The sequence below is a fragment of the Lonchura striata genome, chromosome 4A, assembly GCF_050655825.1.
Source record: "Lonchura striata isolate lonStrDom1 chromosome 4A, ASM5065582v1, whole genome shotgun sequence".
Taxonomy (NCBI): domain Eukaryota; kingdom Metazoa; phylum Chordata; class Aves; order Passeriformes; family Estrildidae; genus Lonchura; species Lonchura striata.
In genome coordinates, this window is record NC_140742.1 from 8,463,613 (window position 1) to 8,485,478 (window position 21,866).

Sequence of the window (21,866 nt, forward strand, 5' to 3'; positions counted from 1 at the left end):
AACATGGTTTGCAGCACTACAAGAACCAAAGAACATCTACCATCAAACCCATGCTGGTTGTTTTCTGGCACTCTGAAAATAACCAGCCTTTCTGTGTTTGGCAGTGTGACCATCACTTGAGAAAGTTATTTATAGAAGAGTAATTCAGTCCTGGTTTCCTAGCTGAATAGTTCCCAAACACTGAGTCTGATTACTTTATTATAACACCAACGATTTTGTGTCTTGCTTTTCCTATTTATTAAGTATGTTTTGCTTCTCTTAGCTTGGACTAGAACAGCTGAAACACAAAGCAGAGTAATGGCCCCTTCCCAAGAGAGCCCAATCCCAGGATGAGCTGAGGGACAGCTGATGAATTTAACATAAAGACACAAATAATGCAGATTAGTACACTATAGGACAGGCAGCCCTTCTGCCTTTTATTCATATTTATTCCTCTTTCAGCTGACATCCATGTGTATCCCTGCTACCCTCACCCATGCCTGATATTAAAAGTAAGAGTCATACAGAGCAGACAACCAGGGACTCCTGAAAGGAGTTTGTGGAGCTGGATATCAAAGAAATGGTATCCTATACTTGACTTAGTCTCCTTGGGAACCCCAGACACATGGTCCAACCCGGTTTTCTTCATGCAGGAGCCCAGGAAGCTAGAATTCACCAGGCAAAAGCCACACAGATGGGCAGACAAAACTACAAAATGTCAGAACTACAATATTGACCATTGTGTGCTTTTTATCACATGCCTTAGACACTCTCCCCTTGTGCTGAGAACTTCTAATTTTTCAGGTAAACAAATATTTTTATCCATCCCTCTTGTTCTTTTCACTGCCCAATCTTCATTGGGCACCCTGGGCTGAGCTAGAGTGAATTGTTGGTGCTTTTTCAATCCTGTCAAGACCAAATGCACATATGCTTAGAGAACAACTAGATGATGCTCTAATACATATGTATGGCTGGTATTAAAACTCTAACTTGACAATTTCTACCTCTTAACTTTCAGGTTTTAAAATAAATTGAAGAAACCACAGAAATAAGCACTTTCCTCTGATGCAGTCCTGATTTTAGAAGAGTGAAGTGCAAATAGATATTTTTCACTGCAGACATCATCCTTGACAAGACAAAAAACGTCTCAGGTGAAAACGTAACTTGTCCTGTTATCCCCCTGCCAACTTCTCAATCTCCTCAGGTCTCCTAACCCTGAATTAAAAAATCTCACAGAGCTTGAATGCTTGTTGTGGGAAAGGGTTTGTAAAAAGAGCCCTGAAAATGAATAGGGTAAAAATAATGAGAGCTGCTCAGGAATTCAGTAACAAGTGCAAGTGCATCTCAGGGATCCCCGCCTCCTTACACGGGGTAACTTGTCCAATTACACCTAAGTTACCTGGCAGGGAGGTGTGTGTGCTGGCAGCTCTGACAGAATGAAGAACACTCATTCTGCTGAGACCAAAGAGTATTCTTTAAGAAAGAATAGCTGCTACAGTACTTTGCATAAGATGCAACTCACTTCCTGGGTTACAAACTCAGTCTCCATTGCCATGTCTCTCTGCTGGGTCACCAGTCTTGCCTTCCATGGCTGTGTGGGATTCTGTTCCATCTTGCCAGCTCAGGGAGCTGGATCCATCCATGCTGCTCTCAGGCAGCACCAAAAGCCATCACAAAGGGCCCTGCTGGCCACGGTGTGTTGGGTGTTGCTGTTGGCATCCTTCATGGTGCCTCTCCCTCCTACTAGGACAAAATGCTCTACTGGGATAAAATTTGTATCCCAGCAGGGCTCAGAAGCAACACCTACTGCAAAACATGACTCAGCCCCATCTGACCCCAACCCTGGATCTGCTTCCCCATGGTGAAGAGGTGGCCTCAGTCCCCACAGCCAGCACCTCTGTCCTCCTGGGGACAGCAGCAGTCGCTCCATGGACATTCCTGAACCAGACACAGAGCTGAAAGCAGTGCCTGGACATGTCCCAGGCACAGCACATCTGGCTGTAATCTCTCCCTCAGCTTCACAGGGACATGCAGAGCCCATCACAGCTTTCCCCCAGAGGTTAGCAATGAGCCAGCTGGACAAAAACACAATCAAACCCGTCCCTGAATTTTCCCCAAGTCAGCTTTTTAGGCTGGTTGCAGAACCGCACAAGAAAATTAATGAAATAGTATTTGACAAATCTATTTTTCGCCTGCTCTCAAATGCAGGGAGCAGCTGGAGGAGCTGCATGCCAAGAAGGAAGCGAATGGTGCACACCCTCCCGTGGCAGCTCCTCACAACTGCAGGGGCTGCGGGAAGCGGCGGCCGCACGCAGCTCCCGGCTGCGCTGCTGGGGCCGCACACGGGATGCAGGACACACATCAGAGCAGAGAGTGGGAAACGAGTACACTGATGAAAGCCATTTACCCCGAAAGATGAGGAAGTGAAACACGTAAGAAGAGATATTTCCTAAAATGAAACAATAGCTGTGATCAACCCCCCATTTTTCTACAGAAATTTACCCTGTTTTGTCACGTCTGCCACTTTTTGAGACAGTCACTCTAAAACATGTTATATTTTCCTCTGAAGTTTCTAGCAGGCCCATTGACATCACACTGCCTTCACGGAGCACTGCAAGTCCTTGTGAGAGTGGTGAGTATTGGGCAGAACACAGGCACGTTCCACTACTCCAGGGCACACGGAGAACTCACAAATGCAGGAGGCAGAGTCTTCCCTCCTTCCCCACCCCTCACCCTCTCTCTAGCCCCTCTTGAAATAAAGTGCTTTCCCCCATGCTTTTTCAAAGCTAAAGCATGCAAAACACACTCATTTCAGCTCCACATTTTATTCTGCCTTGTCATTATGTCTGATTAGGCGTTCTTGAAGCTCCATGTGTTAGAATCAGGCCTTTTCATAATACTGAAGAAGTGAGTTTGAGAGGAAAGAAGAAGGATTAAATCTGTGAATGCTCATAAATGAGATCTGATATTTTCAGGTACCCTACATTTTCAGGAGAGGTTTAATGAATATCCATAGTGATGGCAAGTATTTGCTGAGTGCCTTGCTGACAAAAATAGACAAAAATAAAATACCATGCTGGCTGGAACAACAATTGGAAAAAAGAATCTCATTTCAGATTAATCTGTGCTTCAGCATAGTTATTATTGAAGAGTAACTTTAAACTTCTTAGTTCACTTGCATAATTGCTGTGTATAACTCTGTATATTGTTGGATATGAAACAACTAACAATTTTGTGGGTTTTACCATAAAAAGGTGTATTTTCTCTTAATAATGTCTGAAAATTTAATATAATTTGCTTGTACTGTAAGAAATAAGAAAGCTATGAGCCAAGTCCCCTTTCTGTAATTTCTCACTGTGGAAGAAAAACTTACACCTTGCAGTGGCAAAAAGAAAAAGTGAATCAGCTCTAAAGTAGGAGCTGAAAATGCATGTGATAAATTGAAGGCTCCTGCACAGGCCTTTCATGATCTCTGGTGAGGTTCTGACTCCTCTTTCTCAGTGGAAAGGGTTCACAGCTCTGCTTCCAGCACTCTCAAAGGTCAGAGAAGAAACAGGCTCTGACTCCTGGGTCAGGCACTGGTGCTTGGCACACTGAGGCAGCAGTTTCAAGTTTTTTGGCAAGCAGGTTGTAATGCAGCTATGCTCCAACTATTCCATGTTTGGAGACATCTGCTCCACTACAGACATTGCTTTGTTCTCTTGTTCATATTTCCTACACAGTAGCACACACAGTAGCACATACAGAGAGAAGTTCATGTTCTCTTCTATTGTTTTTATGAAAGTGATTTGGAGGTAGAATTTGCAAAAAAAAAAGAAAAAAAAAAAAGGAAAGAAGAAGAAAAGGAAAAAAAAAGTCTATTATTCACAAGGGTAGCACTTAAAATAAATGTGATATTAAAGCAAACATATTGTGCATTCAAAATTCATCAATACAATAGATATGATTTGTGGTCTTTTTGATTTGCTCAACATGAGTCTGGTAGAAGAAATGACATAACTACCACTAGGAAAGCATTGACCTTTGGTAGAGACATCCAAAGGTGCTGCTGAATCTTATGCAACTTCCAAGTTAAGGAAAAACCCAAAAGACAATAGAAAAGATGACTTTTACTTGTAAAGCAGCTGCAGAGAAAACAACTAATCACTTAAAAAAACCCAAAAATCCCATTTTCAATCATGTAACAGAGATGATAAAATCCTTTTAGAAAGTTTCCTGCTTAGTTACCTGTGTTTGATGTAGACATTTTGGACTTGGTATTGCTTGCAGTGCTGCAGCCTACCCTGTAGGAAAGTCCAGCTCCTGCTCCCACTGAAATCAATGGCTGTTCCCTCTGATTTCAGTGGTGCAGGAACAAGCTCCAGCAGAGAACTCAAATTTGCAGTGCTGAGGAAACTTTTTCAATCTTTGCAACCACTTCCCAAGGTTTTCTGTATCTTGTACTTATTGCAGAGTCCAGGCCTTTGTGACACATCAGACAGAAATTAAACTGAAGGGTCAGAAATACTTACTTCCACTAGGGATCAGGTCCCTATCTGGAATGAAGAGCTTATATCCATAGTGCTTTTCTAGAACATCTGGCAGAATTTCAAGTGCAAACTGCTCCTCTTCATTATTATCACGATCTAACGCATCAGGATCCACTTTGGTGTATGAAAGATAAGCATCATATTCTTTGTTGTCTGTAAAAAAGCAAATCATGTTCAGCCTGCTGTTTGCAAGAGCACTATAAGGATCACAGGAGAGCACTGGGAAATTGTATTATTCCTTGAAACCACCAAGCATTTCCCAAAAAAATGGGGACTTTTCACAGGAATATATAATCTGGCTTCCAGGCAGAAATCTCATGGATACTTTCAGTTTTCTCCTGCATGCTGAGCAGTAACTCTGCTCCATGTGGTCAGACATGTGCCACAGCTGGAAAGATCATGTGCAAAATTTTCATACAAATACTAAAGTGGAAACTTTTATTTTAACCCTTCACATATTTGTAATGCAATTCTTTCAGCTTCTATTCCTCAAGAGTTCTAGGAGTATGTTAAAGTTTTCAGCTTGGAAAATTTTTGAGCCTGGAAAGTTTTGAGCAAGGAACATTTCTTTCCATAAGTAACTGTGAGAAAAGACATGATTTAATTCAAACAAATACTGACTATTCAGAAAACAATGCCAAATACAAACAGTTTAAAGCATTTTTTTTAAAGAAAATCCCATAGTTTTAAAAATCAATACCATAATTTTAGATCACAATCCACTTTCTTTCAAATCCAGGAGATTTGAAATATTTGGGGATCACATTATAAGAGAGACAAATAGCTCCCATAAAGGGCAACATTCCTTCTCCTCTTCCTCCTCCTGCCCAGCACTGGGGCTTGTCTCCAGCTCTGCTTCTGAAACACAGAGCTCAGAGCTCATCAGTGTGCCAGGAACAGAAGTGGTGCCACCACAGAGCTGGGGACCCATGCTGGGATCAGACTGTTGTAGTGACATTTCTCTTTGTATTCCTCTGCAGTAATGGAAAACAGTATATTGAAAAAGTCAAACTTCAGCAATTCAGCCTCCAGGGAAGAGCCCAGCTGCCATTATTTACAGAAAATGAAAAATCAAATAGTTAATGTTGTGAGAAGAAAACTGCATGAATGGAGGGTTTCTGAGTACCAATTATCTGTAAAGAATAGTGCACATGAAAGATAATTAAAGCAGTTAAAATTCTTCAATATATCCTGATAAAAAGAACAAATACCTAATCATAATAAAATATATCTTTTGATGACCTTGAACTGATGGTTAGTGACACAAAGCCTGACCCATGAGGGTCAAAGCCTATGAATAGACACATATTTGTAAAAGGCAATTTGCCTAGTGCCACCATGGCTGTAGGGGACGATGGAAGATGCCCACCTGGCTTGCTGACATTCCTCTGAAGTCAACAGGCCAGCCAGCTTTAGAGGCCTATCCAAAACCTGCTGCTCTGTCCATAAGGAAATCTGCCAAAACCTTTTAAGGGAAGCCAGTGATCCCAGGGCAGCATCCCTGCACAGCTCTGGGGGCTGCAGAGCACCCTGAGTCCCTGCCCAGGCACCCCAGCTCACGGTGCCAGCCAGCAGGATGCTGACAGAGCAGCTCCCTCGGGCTGCTGGCAGCTGGTGCAGTGGTGCTACAGCTCCACAGCCTCTGCTGGCTCCCCACCAGCTCCAGGCACCAGGGCAGAGAAGAAGGAGCTGCCCACACTCGCCCACCGCTGGCTCTGGGGGCTCTGGGAGCAGCAATGTTTGAAGCCATTTCCTAAATGCATCCTTTAATCCTCATTTTCTCTAAAAGCAATGCTACACACAACACAGGAAGTGTGTCCAACATTGCTTATGTGGAATATTTTTAGAAATAGGAATAAAGCATATCTGTTGAGTTCCAAATCTTCTTTTATAAAGAAATATACATAAAAGTGGAAAATGACCCTGTGACTGCATCTACACATCTGAGTACTCATGGGAGCTCTGTATTTTCCTACTACTGCCCACATGAGAATAAACAAACATCCCCATATATGCTTTGACTTCTGTAACATTCTGCCTTCATCTTTCATCCTGCAGGATCAGAACAAGACACAAAGCTGTGAAAGGTCTACAATTATGCACTGGAAAAATAAAAGGTTGTTTTCAAAATTTATAGGCACACAAAATCCCCTATGTACTCATGGGGCTTCCTCTAAACAACCAGAAAATAATATTGTTTCATAAATTAAAAAGTGATTGAACCAAGGAACTTACATGTGTAAAAATGCAGCAGCTTCACACTGAAAACACAGGATAAGCAAATTGGAGCAGGCTGGAGGAAGTTAATACTTTTGGTTGGTGTGAAGTAGGGATATTATGTTGGTATAATCCCAAGGTGTTTCAGGTAAAGTACTTCTCAAACCACACAATCTCACCTTTCCCTTTGTTCTAGGTACCAGTATAAATATTGTGCAGTATTGTAGAGTATGGAAAAAGCATAATTTTAGTTTTTTTCCCAGTCATACATGAGAATTGAGAAAGTGCCGATTTCCTGATCTCTATTCCTGTTATTTATCACAGAATCACAAAGTATTCTAAGCTGGAAGGGACCCACAAGGATTCCCCTTCCTCTTTCTAGAATTCCCTAGATGTCATTCCATCCATTCTCCACGACTCCTGTGGATTTCGTCATAGTGGAACCTTTTCACACCATATCTACCCATTGTGAAACAGAAACATTTATCACTGTGATAACGGAACAGCCAATTGCAGAAAGCAACATGTCTGTGCAACTGCACGTTGTTTTGGCACTGTGGAAAATATATTCCCTGCTCTCTTTTCAAATACATTGGAGTTTCTGGATGTACCATTTCAGAGCCTGTGTGACTGCTAAGTGTTGCAGTGGGGTATGACAAGCACCTGTATTTGAATGCTGCACATTTTCTCTTTAGCAGATACTCCTTAGATGCATATTAATAGCATATTAATTATAAAATAAATGTTAATAACATAGTAATAGGATTTAAAGACTGGGATTTAGTTTACAGGGCTTACTCCAACTTCATAGGAGAAGGAATGTTCTATATTCAGGAGAATGAAAGCTTCAATTTAAAAATACAAGTTTAGCTTTAGGCACAAAACAGAATGTATGCTAATGAGAGGGAAGGTGGGGGAAGAAAAATGGAAAACAATCTAGTTTATTCCTAAATATACTCCCCAAGCAAGCTGCACATTCCCACCAAGTTTTTTTACAGTGTCCCAATGAACTGAGGTAACCAGCTAGCCTCATATCACCTCTCATTAGTCAGAGGAGGTCACTGGAAGCCTGGTGGCAATTCAGTGAAAATGCTTCATGAAGAACACCTGGAGAAAGGCTGCTCAGATGGACAGCGTGGATCTCAGGAGAAAGGACCCTGGGTACATGTGGCACTGCACACATGAACATGAAGAGTTCACAAATGACACGTGAGCCTTTGTAGCAGACACATGAACAATTCTTCTGGCTCCCTTTTGCTCATGGCAGACCCCAGTGACATTTCTCTGGAAAGACTCATTGATCTCAGGGGACTTTGGGAGAGAGTTGTAGTTCTTTACACTGTTGGGTGCTTAGCAGTTTAAACTGGCAGCAGGTGTCTTTTAGGATTCATTTCAATCTCACCACTTTGGGTCTCTGAAATATTCTCATTGCATATATTGAGTTTCCTGTGCAACTGCTTACCATCAGCTGCTTCATCTCCTCCAAAGTTCTGTCTGTAGAACAGCATTAACTCTATGTTGTAGCACTTATAGATGGTCACGAGCAAAATAAGCAGAAGAAGGATGGCTCCCAGTCCTCCAGCAAGTTCTATTTTGTAGATCAAATCTAAAATTAGCAAGGAAAGGCAAAAAGGTTATGATCTTTCCAAGCTATATTTTTTCTAATCCACTGTACAATTCCACATAAAATTGTGCAGGTTCCAATTACAACCACCATAACATTAAAAATGCGTAATAATTTTGTCTATTGACTATTACTTAATTTTACTCATTTACTCCATCTACTGCCCATGTGAAATAACCATCTGAAATCCAGAATGCATTTGAGGCTATATATGTAAATCTCCTACACAGGAACTATGCAGTGATTTTACACAGAGGAGTAACCAACTTTTAATGAGCTGGTGGAGTTTGAAACTTCTGCATTGGCAGAAAGCATCAAATGCTGTATGCAGCATGTGAGAACAGATTGGGCAGGATCTGGTCCCTTCCCCTCCAAATTAGACAGCTTTGGTTTTCTATTTGTGAAGCCTGTGGACAAGCTGATGTGAGCTGCCAAGCCGGGGCTTCAGCTTGAGTTGAGCTTGCAGGAAGCCCAAGATAACACAAGAAGCCAGGAGCACGCATCAGGCTGCAAAGAGCCACTTTGTTTGTTTGGCTGCTAACAGAGTTCTCACATATTTGTAGAGGTCACATTATACTTTAATGGGACCTAGTGTTAGTTAGAATTTCCTACTCATATGCTTTTGTTAGGAAACATCACACGAACTCAAAGGACTTCACAAATGCATCCAGACACAGAGATCCATCTTTTACAGCTGGGGAAACAGGCTTAGAAAAGAGATGCAGCATGTTCAAGGTCATTCAGCAAACCAATGACAAAATGGGATAAAACCCTTTGGATACCAGTCCAGAGCTCCATCTGATGCAAGGGACTAACTTGAACATCATTGCTCTTTATCCTGAAATGTCCTCTGAAAACAATATTGCTCCTAACACCACCTGGCATATTACTTAGCCATAAAAGACAGAGGATGACAATTTGACTCTCACAGCCTGTATTGGTTCAGATAAGACGTCATGAAGATATTTTCTGCTGTGACAAACACAGCAAGAAGTTGCCAAACTCATACAGGCAGGACAAAGTTCTTGTGATCTTTATGCTTCTAAAACTTAGGCCAGAAGAAATTACTCATATGTCATTTGTGTCACTTTCAAGATAAAAAGCAAATTAGCTGCATATCTTTGGGGGTTATTTTTGCCTCGCCATGCCTTCTATTTCAATAATTAACATCAGATGTCAAGCTATTCCCAGTTTACAGTATCTCTGATGTCTGTCTGGCAAGAAGTCATGGACTAATAGATGGAAAAACTCTATTATAATAGCTATTTAATCTCTCTGAGAACACAGGGAATTCATGGGACTTTTACTACACTGCATGATAAAGCCTGTATGTGCTCTGGGGGATAAATCTAGGCAAATGGAGAACAGAGTAGGTTAAAATCCCTTTTGAGGTTTTTTTTTTTTTCATTCTACTGAATCTTTTTTGCTAGGAAACTGAGATGATGGCAAAACTGCCAGCTTGGAAGGAAAGAAAATGCTGAGCCTTGCAGCCCACACAGGAGCACAGAGTTTTGTCCACTTTTGCGGGGGGAATAGCAGGATATTAAGCAAACCCACAAAATCCAGCTCGAAAGGCAAAATTGATCAGCTTTTTCAAGTCCAGTATTTGTCCTTCTGCCCCATGATCTCTCCTAGAGTACAGACACAAGGAGAGAGAAAGATGAGGCTTCTGAGCTCTCCTTATTTCCATCCCAAAGTGGAGGCAATGAGAAAAATCCAGGATGTTCAATTTTCTTGCCTACTCTACTTAGCCTTGGCATCTGATTAATTCCTTCCTCCTCAAGTGGTCCTCATTGAGATAAATAAGGAAGCAGCATATCCAACACTAGAAAAGAAGCTGAATCTGGTCTCTGTGCTAGAAGAGTGACTGAAAAATAGCAAATAATAATATTGATAGTTTCTAGTGTAAAATAATGTGGAAGGACCTTGCCACAACATATTACACATATTACAGAGGATCATGGTCTTTGAAATAGAAAAGTCTCATAAATACCCAATAAATGAGAGACAACTACATTTTAGAAGTTCCTCATAATTTAGTGACGTATCAGTATCAAACTCATCCCCCTTTAAATTAGTTCCTTGCATATCTTAATTAATGGCAGCCTCCTTGAAAAAAAATCATGAGGAAAAGTCATCATAATATTTACTTTTATCTCAATTCACTAGTTCTTGCCACTAAAAACATGGTCTTACTTTATTCTGTGGTTACTGACAAGTTATTTATCTTTCAGGAAAGTTATATTATAGACTATGTAGAATTCAGTCACTAAATTCTGGACTGTTTTCAAACCTTTTTGAAGGGAATCATGAACTATTCCCACAACTGAGGGACAATTGGGTGTATATTGTATTTCCATGTTATTTGAGCACCAAATATGCTAGCACAGCATGGAGATTAAAAAAAAAAAAAAAAAAAAGGAAAATAAAAAAAGCAAACCAAACCCAGGATTGTCCAGAACTTATTTCTGAACTGCTTGAAAGCAAGTTACAATGTGGTCTTGAATTAAGTCAGTAAAGGAGGATGTGACAGCAGACAGTTGTGTTCAGGTCTTAGGAGCATGTCTGACTCTGCCTTTGCATTGATAGCTTTGGGTTTGAAACTTGATTTGGTTCTTTTTTAGGTGAAAACCCCAAACAATAAAAATTATCCTAAATAATGGCACATGCTCTGGGGCTATTGCTACACTGGAGCTGTGCAAAAAGCCCCTCCTGTATTCTCCTGAAGGTTTGAGAGGACTATACGACTAATACAGCAAAAGACTTTAATATATTTTCCCTGAAACATTTGAACAGCTAATTTTTCTTTTTTTTTTTTTTTCAGCACAAATTATGTGTTAAAAATAACCATCTGATATCAAAACAAGAACTCTAGAAAATATCACACAACATCTACAATTTAGATTTTGGGTTTATTCCTGTTTTTCATCCAAGCCAGAAAAAAAAAAAAAAAAAAACAACCCCAAAAAAACAGAAGAGAGGGCAGGTCTGGAGACAAAACAGAACTACAAGTGCCTCTTGTCAAACGTGGATATTGTAGCTCTTAACAGTTAAGTCTTTGGAGGGAGGAGGATTTCTCTGACTGAGAGATCTGTGCTGCAGCACATTGCAATAGAAATCCCTTCTTTGGCACACACAAAGGATGCTGGTCAAAGCTTTCTGCAAGTCCTGCCCTAAATCTTGTCCCAGCTCAGTAAATACAGTAGTATTTCCTGACTCATGAATATCTCATGAAAATCTAAGCTGGAGAAAGTTAGGATAAGAAGCAATTAAATCAAGTTGCAGAAAGGAAAAGTTTGGTCAAGTATTTGTGAGAGCTTAATAAATAACAAACAGGACAATGGGACAGGCAGTCAAAGGACAGAGTAAAATACAGTGGTTATTTCAAATGACACTTTAATAGCCTGAAAATCAACTACTGAGAGTGCCTGAGGGGAATATAAGTTTTCTACAGCCACAGTGCAGAGAGAAATGAAATAGTAGCTGCAAAGTGATCCTTTCCACCTCCAAAATCTGTATTCAGCAGTGCTTCTTCCATAATTCCAGCAGAGCTCTGAAATATCTGCATTTTTTTTATAAATAAACCAAGCTTGTTATTCCACTATATGCACATAGCAGAACATTTACCAGTGCCAACAGAGATATACTTACTATCAATTGTATATTTATGAGGTTCAGTGGAAAGAAAAGTAGAACGCTTTTTGCACTAGACACTAATCCTTCATCATGATGACCAAATTCCTTAATTAAAGTTGTGACAACCTGTCAGTTTAGATCACAGAATTGTAGAATTTTTTCGGCTGGAAAACCCCTCCCAGATGATTAAGTCCAACCATTAACCCAGCATTGCCAAGCTCACCACTAAACCATGTCCACGAAGGCCACATCTACATGGCTTTTAAATCCCTTCAGGGATGGTGACTCCAGCATCTCCACATCCTTTGCCACCTGGCAGCTTTCCAGCCCCTCTGCCCCAGCCTGGAGCTCGTTGTGACCCAAGCACTTGGCCTTGTGGAACCTCACACAACTGGCCTCAGCCCATAGATCCAGCCAGTCCAGATGCCTCTGCAGAGCCCTCCTGTATGTGCAGATAGTAGAATAATCTGCTAGACCAACATTTCTTCATTCCAGCTTTGCCACAGTGAAAGCATACAAAGGACTAGAGCTGCCCTTTCAGGTTTGCCTCATGAAAACAATTCTTCCTCTCCTGTTTTGGCAAAATAATTTATATCCAAGAGTGATGGCAGAGGTCTGGATATTGAATCAAATCTTTAGTCAATCTCCTGTGCTGATGTTCTGCGGTTTCACATAACAGCTTTGCCCCAAGGGTGGAACCTTCCCTTGCTTTCCCAACAATTACTATCTTACACCTTTTGTGTTTCCTAATAGTCTGCATCTCAGAGAGATCAGCATCCCATCTAAATGTCAGCCCACTTCTTATGAAGAGGACAGCTGATTGAACAAACAACAGAAGAACTGCCATGAGATCCTGTTACTCCCTTGATAGTGACTTTTTAGAACACTGAGCACAGTAGCACTTTTACATTGGGCACATTCAAATCCAAACGTTTTCCTTTCTGCCACAGGCAATTTTTCAGTAGTGGTGTTCTCCATTCAGGAACAGTATCAAGCAAGACAACCATGATGGGGTAACTCTCTATGTATTTGTAGCTCCCATTGCATGTTTTCATTCCTGATGCAGTTAGAAATCAAAATACATGGAAACAGCTTAAAGTTTTCAATTTGAAACACAAAGCCAGGAAGTGGAGAAGCATGAGAACATCTGACCTCACTGTCAGGGCACCTGTTCTAAGAAATGTGAGTTTTAACTGGCCTAGTTAGTCAGTTCTGGGTCAAATAGGTTGTTTAGTCCAAAATACTTCCCCTGATTATTGGTGCCTTATGGGTGACTGTATTCCAGGCAAGTGCATCACCTGCAAGGCCAATTTTCTAGACACTGAAGAACAAGCCATGATTTTTTTCCCCACAAATGGTAAACTAAAGCTGTACACAAGCACACTTCAGGTCCAAGCAGGCACACAGGAGTGCAGCCTGGCTTAGAGAGGTCAGCAGAGCCTCTGATTGATGTGTTGCTGCTGCAGGTGAGTTCACAGATAACAAAAAAAAGGAGAATTACCTTTTTTGCGCAGAAGAACACTGGCGTGTTTCCGTCCATTTCTGTTCTCCACGTGACACGTGTAGTTGGCCAGGTCTGCCTCCTCTACAGCATCAAAGATCAATGTCAACTCAACTTCTTTTTCTCCAAGATGTTCTCTGAGGAGTCTGAAAGGAAGGATACAGCCTTTGCTTTAACTGAATTAATATGGATGGCAGATTCCCAAAAGCACAATGGTTTCTCAGCACCTGACAATGTTCCTTGGCCTCCTTCACTCCTGGAGGACTTAAAAGGAGACTCATGTTGCCTGAAAGAGACTTCACAGTGGCATTTTTCATATCACCAGAAGGCTTTTTCTCCTGCCATGTCTAGTGAGGAGCTGAACCAAATGCAGGAATAGAGGCCATGAGGAGAGTGGTTATGTGTAGCTTCTTTTTTCGCTCCATCATCTATATCTATATAAAGACTCTCTCCTGGTAAACAGTTTACCCAACAACTTTTGGTGTACCAATCATGCTGCAAGGAGAAAGAACCTGTGAAGATATCTGGGAAACTAATCTGGAGCATTCTGCAAATGTTCAGATTTTCTTGTGTACTGTAATCACGATATTTTACACAGAAAAAAATGGAGACAGGTTACAGTTAAGATAAAAGAGACTGCTATTTTTATCTATATCTAAACTACATGTATGTAAGATAAAATAACTGACCCTTAACCTAAATTTAAATAATATAAAATCAGCTAAAGAGGAGCTTTCATTAAAAAAAGAATATCCAATATATTTGGACTGGCATTTTTTTTCCCTACATATCTTTTAATAGCAATTTTTAGCAAGGGAAATCTATAGAGTAGGATCTATCATGAAAATGCTGACAAACATTTAAGCATTATGCTGGCAGCAAAGTGTAGAAAGCTTTTAGTGGTGTTAAACCTTTCATTCTTGCTTTTTCATTTTTCTTCTTTTTTCTTTTAACATTACTCTACGCTTACATTATTGCCACAGAAATGCACAGTTGGTGCATTTTTTTAATAGGCATGCAGCCCTTAATTAATTGCATTGATTAATTAATTGTTGGTGGTGGTTCAGAGGACATGGTGCACTATACAATATCAACAAGTAAGACCTTAAAGGTACAACAGCATTTGGTGCACACCCAGAAGATGAAGCTCTGTCCCTGTCTGAGGTGGGGGAAGCTTCAGCAGCATCACTGTCAACACATGCCAGCTCCCACAAGTTGAGAAAATAATAACTCACTCTCTCTGGGTTGCTGAACAAACTGTAAGAGTAATTACGACATTTAATGCATAGCTAAATCAATGGAGCTTGACAACTCACAACAAACAGGATGAAAAGAGAGAAATAAAAGGTGGGTGATGTAGAAACAACACTCAGAGCCTTATTTTTCTTCAGGCTGAAGCATTTTATTTGATCTGAAACAAAACATTTTGTCTAGTGAATAATTTTTAGGTAAGAATATGAATTTTAAAAAGGAAGTGTCATTACAGAATAGAGATGCTTTCTTTGAAAATTATACAATGGCTTGGATTTTTCAAATCCTTGGTCATATTTTCCCAGTGCCTGTATGCACTAAGTTGAATCTGAATTTAGAACACTTTTACTTTGAAACCATATTTTCAAAAAATGTTCAGTCTTTGTATGACCACAGATAACAAGGCCATAAGAAAGCTGCACTTGGGTCTCTCTGCAAGACCAAGGCATTAATTGCAAACCTTTACAAACCTGCAAGGGTGTTGGGATTAGCAAAAATGAAACTTTCATTCTTTATAAAGCTGAGGATCTCAGCTGTGAACAGGGTTATGAAGTCTACTCCCTTCCTTCTATTCCTTAACAACAGGCTGTAGATGAAAGGGAAGTTCAGTGTGTACACAAGCACCTCTCCACAGCAAAGTCATCCAGGTGGCAACACGGCAGTGACCTTCCCGCTCGCTTTTCTGCTCTGTGTTCCTCCTTCTCTGCCCTGAATTTGTCTACTTGAGTAGTGTAAGCTTTTCCAGAGAAAGCTGTTGCTTCCATACTTCTCTGCAAAGTACCCAGCACACCAGCTATGAGAGTTCTGCCTCTTGCCCCCAGCACCACTTCCTAACAGGAAACATCCTCATCTTGTCTGAGCATTTCATAACCATCTGTTGACTTCTGTGGGTGATCAATCAATCAGAAGAAATAAGACTACCATTCAAAATGTCTCCATTCACCTCTTTCCATGCTTCTAGAATGAGTTAAACTATTTCTAGTTCAAAAATGGACAAGAGACACAAAACAAGGACAAACATACTTCACAAGATGAGCATTATGACTATTCAGCAGTGTTGCCTGGTGAAGAACAAAAAATATTAACTCATAGGTGGCTGAGAGAGCAATATTTACATCTGAAAATACTTTGCCATGTCAGAGAGCCAGTGCTGGAATTTGCTGTGGGCTGCTTGGATAATTAGGTACAACTGACAACTCTGCAGACATGCTTAAAGACTATGATTCCTTCTTTAATAACTCTGGTTAAATTTACATGACATTTTTATTACTGCTGTGAAAAACCCACCTGGCAAGCAAAGTCTCTTTCTCCTTTCCCCCCCACGCATGTCTAACAACTGGGGATCTTAATTCAAGAGAAGACAAGGGGCAGCTCAGGCAGGGCATCATTGCCTCCGAGTCCTGCAATGCTGATGAGTTACTTTTTATTATGAGGCTTTGTAAAAATGTCTAATAAATCCTGAGTAGCCCAGAGTGACACCAATATTACTCTTGGTGAAGTGTGCTTACCAAAACCCAGTTCCATGGATTGGATTTGAACAGGAATGCTTAGGTTACATGCATCCTTATTTTAGTGCTTTCATGACGGCACAGTGAGTGTTAACCCTGCTCACTGGGGATGGGTGGTTTGTGCTTCCACACATCATTCATTTGCAAACCTGACCTCTCCTCATACACAGAAAATCCAGCAACACAATGGATGGGCACAGCCCAGGGTAAGGACAGCACCATCAGTTCAGAGTGCTACTAAATTTGTGAATTAATTCAAGATAGGGGATGCAGAGTTGAAATGTATAAAAGGAACAGCTCATGGAGTATCTTGTTCTGGTTGTAATGATTCTGCACTACTCTTAGCTTCTCAAAATCAAATGTCCTAGTAACACCATAGAGAAGCAAACTGATTAAGACATCTAACCAGGAAGCTAATGATGACTCATCAAATTTTAAAATACAAATTTTAAAATACATCAATGAATACATCTGGGTGGAAGATGTGGGCTGCCTCAGGACACTGACAGAACGATTAGTGCTGCTTAGTTCCCCTGAAGCAGCATACCTGTAATGGAACATAAAACCAAGGGCTGTTATGGGCAAAAAATCATTTGCAAAAAGTTACCACTTCAGCTGCCATAGCTACTTCTAAATAAAACAGGGATGGACTGGGACACTGCTGGTAATGATGCAGTATGTTTTGGAAATTGCTGTTTCAAATGCTAGTGGTGATCACAGGAGATCAGGTACGTGATAAGTAGCTTTGCTGAAGAGAAGATTCAGTGAATTGTGAAGGTTCTGCAAACTGAGGCAAAGCACTTTAGTGGAATGAGAAAAGCGACTTGTCACAAATTAATTTGAAACATGAATGTGCAATGAGATGACACAACAAAGGACAAGCAACAGGCTTTTCAAACTCAGTTTCACTAATAAATGTATATAAAAAAAAGCTGGAGCACTCTTTAAATACAAGCCTCAAATTGTCCTGATGCAGGGGAAGAACATGACCAAAATCACTCTGTTCATGTATATACACACCAGAGAGAACACAATGCCATTAAGTGCTGATTGCTTACAACAGTAGAAGTTTCCAATAATTGCTTTTTGTGGTCAGAAGCACAAAGAGGACTGTACAATGGCAATCTAAGATAAATTTAATCTTTGTGCAATTATGTATCTCTTAACAACTCGTGGCTAAATGGCTGAACATCACATTATTGATCCAGTAATAAAGCAAAGGGATCTCTCTCCTCTTGCTCTCCAAAATCACCTTTACAAGAAATAAAAATCTCAGACACAAGATTAAAAAATGTGCACTGGAAAATGAAAATACCTTGGCTTTCTTTTATAATCCATATTAATTGTAACATAATCGATATTCATTGTATCTATTGGAGCTGGGTCCAGCTTGCCCATAGTATAACCATAACCATAATCTAGTCTTGGCTCAAAGAACAATAATCAGGTAATTATTAAGGAGGAGAGAAAGGTGCTGTTAGCTGCAAATTCCATGGAAGTTCTTGGGGGTACAAGTGTGTTTTCTTTACAATTTACATCAAGTGATAACCAGCACCTGGGAAAAAGCCCAGAACAAGCTGGATATTGGACGCAGCCACTCCTTTCTCTCCCTTATGTGTTAAGCCTGGAGGAACAAATGCTGCTTCTTGAAGGCTCTGGTTAAGGGACACCACAAGCTGGATCACACACACACAACACATTCAGGATAAGAGAAAAAGTGTGGTGGCTTTGACACCATCAAGGAGATCATTTGTCTTCAAGATTAACAGTGGTGCTGGAATAGATGTCATCTTGCCAAGGTGGGTCCCATGGGATGGCTGCAGTGGACAGCACCATTCCCATGCAGGGCTAAAATCAACCCCCAGAATGCTCAGGAGATGCTTCAGCTTCCAACCATCAGGGGAATTTGGTAACAGATTGTCAGGCACATACACTAGTTACTCTGTCTTTAGGGAGCAACTCACACAGCCCTGGCTCCAAGTCATCCATCACTCTTGGGACAGAAAATGATTTCCACTTTCAATTAAAAATTTGTCAGCTTAACAGGCTTGTGGGACATACAGTATGTTTTATAGTAAATAATTAAAAAAATACCTGACTTCGCCTTCTCTAATATGACCTTCTAATTCTTCTATGAATTTCTCCCCTTTCATCCAGTAGATCATGGGGCCTGATTCTCCACTGAATCCAAAGAAAGCTTTGCAGGCCACAGTCAGTGGATTTCCTGAGGACAAAAGGAAGAAACAGGATTAGAGACTTGTCATAGCTACTAGTGAGAAAATTATTATAAGAAATATTAACGCCTCGGATAAAACTCCTTATGAAAAACTGGAGGAGGAAAATAAAAAATAAATATAAGCCATGTGAAAAGGAGTGCATCTGCAGGAAATAGATGTAAAATTAAACTCTGAGGTTATCCATAATTAATTTTTTTCTGAGAAAAATAGTACATGAACAATGAGAAGGTATGGAAATGGTGGCAACATAAGGTGACACCAGACTGGTTGTTAAAAAGAAAGAGGTGACTTCCCTACTTCTCTGTCAGACTCCTTGGATCTCTACCAGGACTAGAGATTTGTCTCTAAAAGGCAGGTAAATCACTGAATGGCTGCTCTTTAGCCATGCATAAAAAGACAGAGGAATAATTCCTTCCTCACTTAGATAGAAGTCAAATGTTAATCAAGCCTTGGTGAGCTGCTCAGAGAGCTTTTAAAGATTCCCAAGAAATATATGATGGGCCAGTCAGCCCATCACTGATGTTACTGTCAACAGGCTTTCGGCTAAGGACCAGAATTCTTCCTTTCACTTCTGCAAAGATACTTCCAAAAAAAAAAAACAAACAAAAAAATCCCCCCAGAAAAACCAAACAACCCCCAAAAAACCCCAAAACCAAACCAAAACAACAACAAAACAAAACAAAACAAAAAAACCCCCACCAAACAAAACTTGGAAATTATTCAAATTTCTTATTTCTTTTCTTTTCTCTTAAAAAAAACCCAAAAAACACCCAAACAAACCCCAGAAAAACATCCATCAAGTCAGGAAATTTGGAAGAACCATGTCCATTCCCTTGGTATGCACATACAACTGCTGCACCCACTTTTCTTTGTCTATTTTACTTCACATAGGTGCTCCAGGTTATGGAGCAGGTGTAGAATCAGCACCTTAGCTGGGAGACCAGACCTCATTTAATGTCAGTGGAGACTCCTGCTGAATCTTTCAGGGCTTTGAGCAAGCATGGAAAGCCTAAAGAATGAATTTTACTGTATCTGAAAGAAGTGTTTTACTATGTCAGGTATCCTCCATGTTAGCAGGAGACTCTCTTGACTGAAATAGGAGAGACCTACACTTTTCAAGGATATCTGGAGCACATTCATTTGGAGCACACCACTTGTTCGAGCATGGGCTAATTGTTTCCTATGATTGACTTACTGTGCCTTAATCATTCACCTCTTGTCTGCCCAGGAGTGACAACTGTGTGCACACTCAGAGCTGTGCTAAAGTGCTTTTTAAACCCTCATAGAGCTGAGTCAACTACTTGCACTTGTCTATCTATTATTTCAGTGCCCAATTTAAGACATGTCTAAAGAGTCTGATTAGTCAGGAAGCACAACACTCCCAGCCATGGAAAATCAGCTGCCTTTAAATTGTTTCCAAGTCAAGATCCAAAATTACAAGTCCTTTGAAACATTAGGATACAGCAAGAAAAGATTTAAAGGCTGCACTTGAGTCTCTGTTTCTCAAATAGCAAAAGACAAAAATTGAAAATGTTTGTCCTGAAAATGTTTTCCAGACTCTTTCATTATCTCCATATTCATGATGAACTCTGGCACCACAGCTGGCCCCTGAACACGTGGAGCTGCTGGCAGATTACACAACTAGACCAGACATACAAGAGAGGAAAGGGTGGGTATTCAGTTATCTGCACATCCCACAACACTGACAACTGTCAGAGAAAGTTCCAAACTTCACAAACTAATGAAGAGTCAGAAACACTTCTAGGCAGATATTTAACTCCACTACAAGCTCACCAAGCCTGTGAGGTGCTGTGTGTCCTCCATGGGTAGAGGGGACAACTGGAGCCTCTGGCTGTATCCACCTCACCTTTTCCTAACATGCTGAATGCCTGCATGGTGTGAGGTCTTTTTGTGCTGCTTGCCTTGGAGTCACGATACACATCTTTTAAAATACCACTTAGTGATTCCTAGCATGTGGCTGCTCAGTCCATGCTTGATATTAATAGAAAAAGACATTGTAGCAATGTGAAAAAGAAAAGGGATAGACAAGGCCCATCAGCATTGACAGTATTTGCTCTTTTCCTGGCACACCATGCTGGACATTAAGTGTTACAGGCAAAATATCTTACAGAATGTTCTTTTCCTCAAACCAGCAGATGTTTACTTAAAAAACAAGCTCTGAGAAATGAAAATATTCCAAGGTGAGACTAAGGTTTCTATGCATGCAGAGTAAATACCCTGAGGTAATAATGTCTAGTTTGAAGAAATATGAAGTTTTCTACACAGATAGGAAAACTTAAAAACTCCAGCTGTTGGTAGACAGCTTCTGTAATAAACAAGCCCAATATAAAGCATCAAGAACCTTTACCATGACAACCTGCATGCTCTGAATGTGCCTGGGCAGATCTATTTCCTAGCTTTGCCACCAGGGAAACAGGCAAAATAAACTACTACCATGAACAGAAAAATCTGGAGTGAGTTCATATTCCCAGCTCAAAGTTTGGATCCAGCAACACCTGAAAAACCCCATAGTTCATCTCATCTGCAAACCCATCACTGATCAGAGGGTGGCATAAACAACTTTTCTCATGGAACACATAATTTTTATCTCAGTAGCAGAATGATGCAGGTCTGGGTTGACCTGAAATATCCTGGAGTTGAAAGAATTTGGGGCTTGGTGATACTTCAAGGGCCCACCCAAACTCAAATTTTCACCTGCAGTTCTGATACTCTTCAAACTGGTAAGGACATCTCACTCCTCTACAGCTTCTGAAATAGCTTCTGGTTTATAACTCTCATCATTCCTTTTGCCTCTGGAAGGGCGATACCATCAGAAAGGTAACACTGACTTCCCTGCAGAACCACTTCATCTCCCCAAGTAAGTGTCCATATGGAAAAGTAAGGGAGATTCCTCCTCTCCTGCTGTGTCACCACACTGCTACAGCAACAGCCTGTTGCTACTGCTTTTCAGGGAGCTCCAACCATTCCCATCCAGAAAGGAACATGGCATGTTTCACTGCATTCGCCCCCAAATACTGCAATACCAAAAATGAGGCTGAATTCTGTAGTCCTTAAATGTATCCTTGAATATGTGGACAAACAGGCACTGAGCATGGAAAGTGTCCCTTTGCAGGTCCTGGTTTTAGGGCTGGCTCAAAACCATGCAATATTGCACTGAGCCACAGTTCCAGGCAGAAGGAACTAGCAAGCAATTTGTAACTTCAACTATTCATCTTGTGTAAGGCCCAAACTTTCACTACTGCTATTCTGCATGACCTTCAGTAGTTCCACTACTAATTGGTCTTATTAAGAAATACTCCCCTTGCATCAATTAATTAACAACATCAAAATTCCTGGAATGAATAGTATCCTAAAAGTTTTCCA

At 40.6% G+C, this 21,866-nt stretch overlaps 1 protein-coding gene across 15 annotated transcripts in view; it reads right to left on the minus strand.

Moving 5' to 3' along the window:
• The window catches only part of IL1RAPL2 (interleukin 1 receptor accessory protein like 2), a 410,823-nt gene that overhangs the window by 7,302 nt on the left and 381,655 nt on the right, over positions 1-21,866 (minus strand). For all 15 annotated transcript variants that reach the window (XM_085571059.1, XM_085571056.1, XM_085571055.1 and 12 more), the window contains 4 exons: positions 18,340-18,469; positions 13,487-13,632; positions 8,188-8,331; positions 4,491-4,661 (listed from right to left, as the gene is read on the minus strand). In XM_085571059.1, the coding sequence (XP_085427185.1) occupies positions 4,491-4,661; positions 8,188-8,331; positions 13,487-13,632; positions 18,340-18,469 (591 nt within the window). The remainder of the gene's footprint in view (positions 1-4,490; positions 4,662-8,187; positions 8,332-13,486; positions 13,633-18,339; positions 18,470-21,866) is intronic.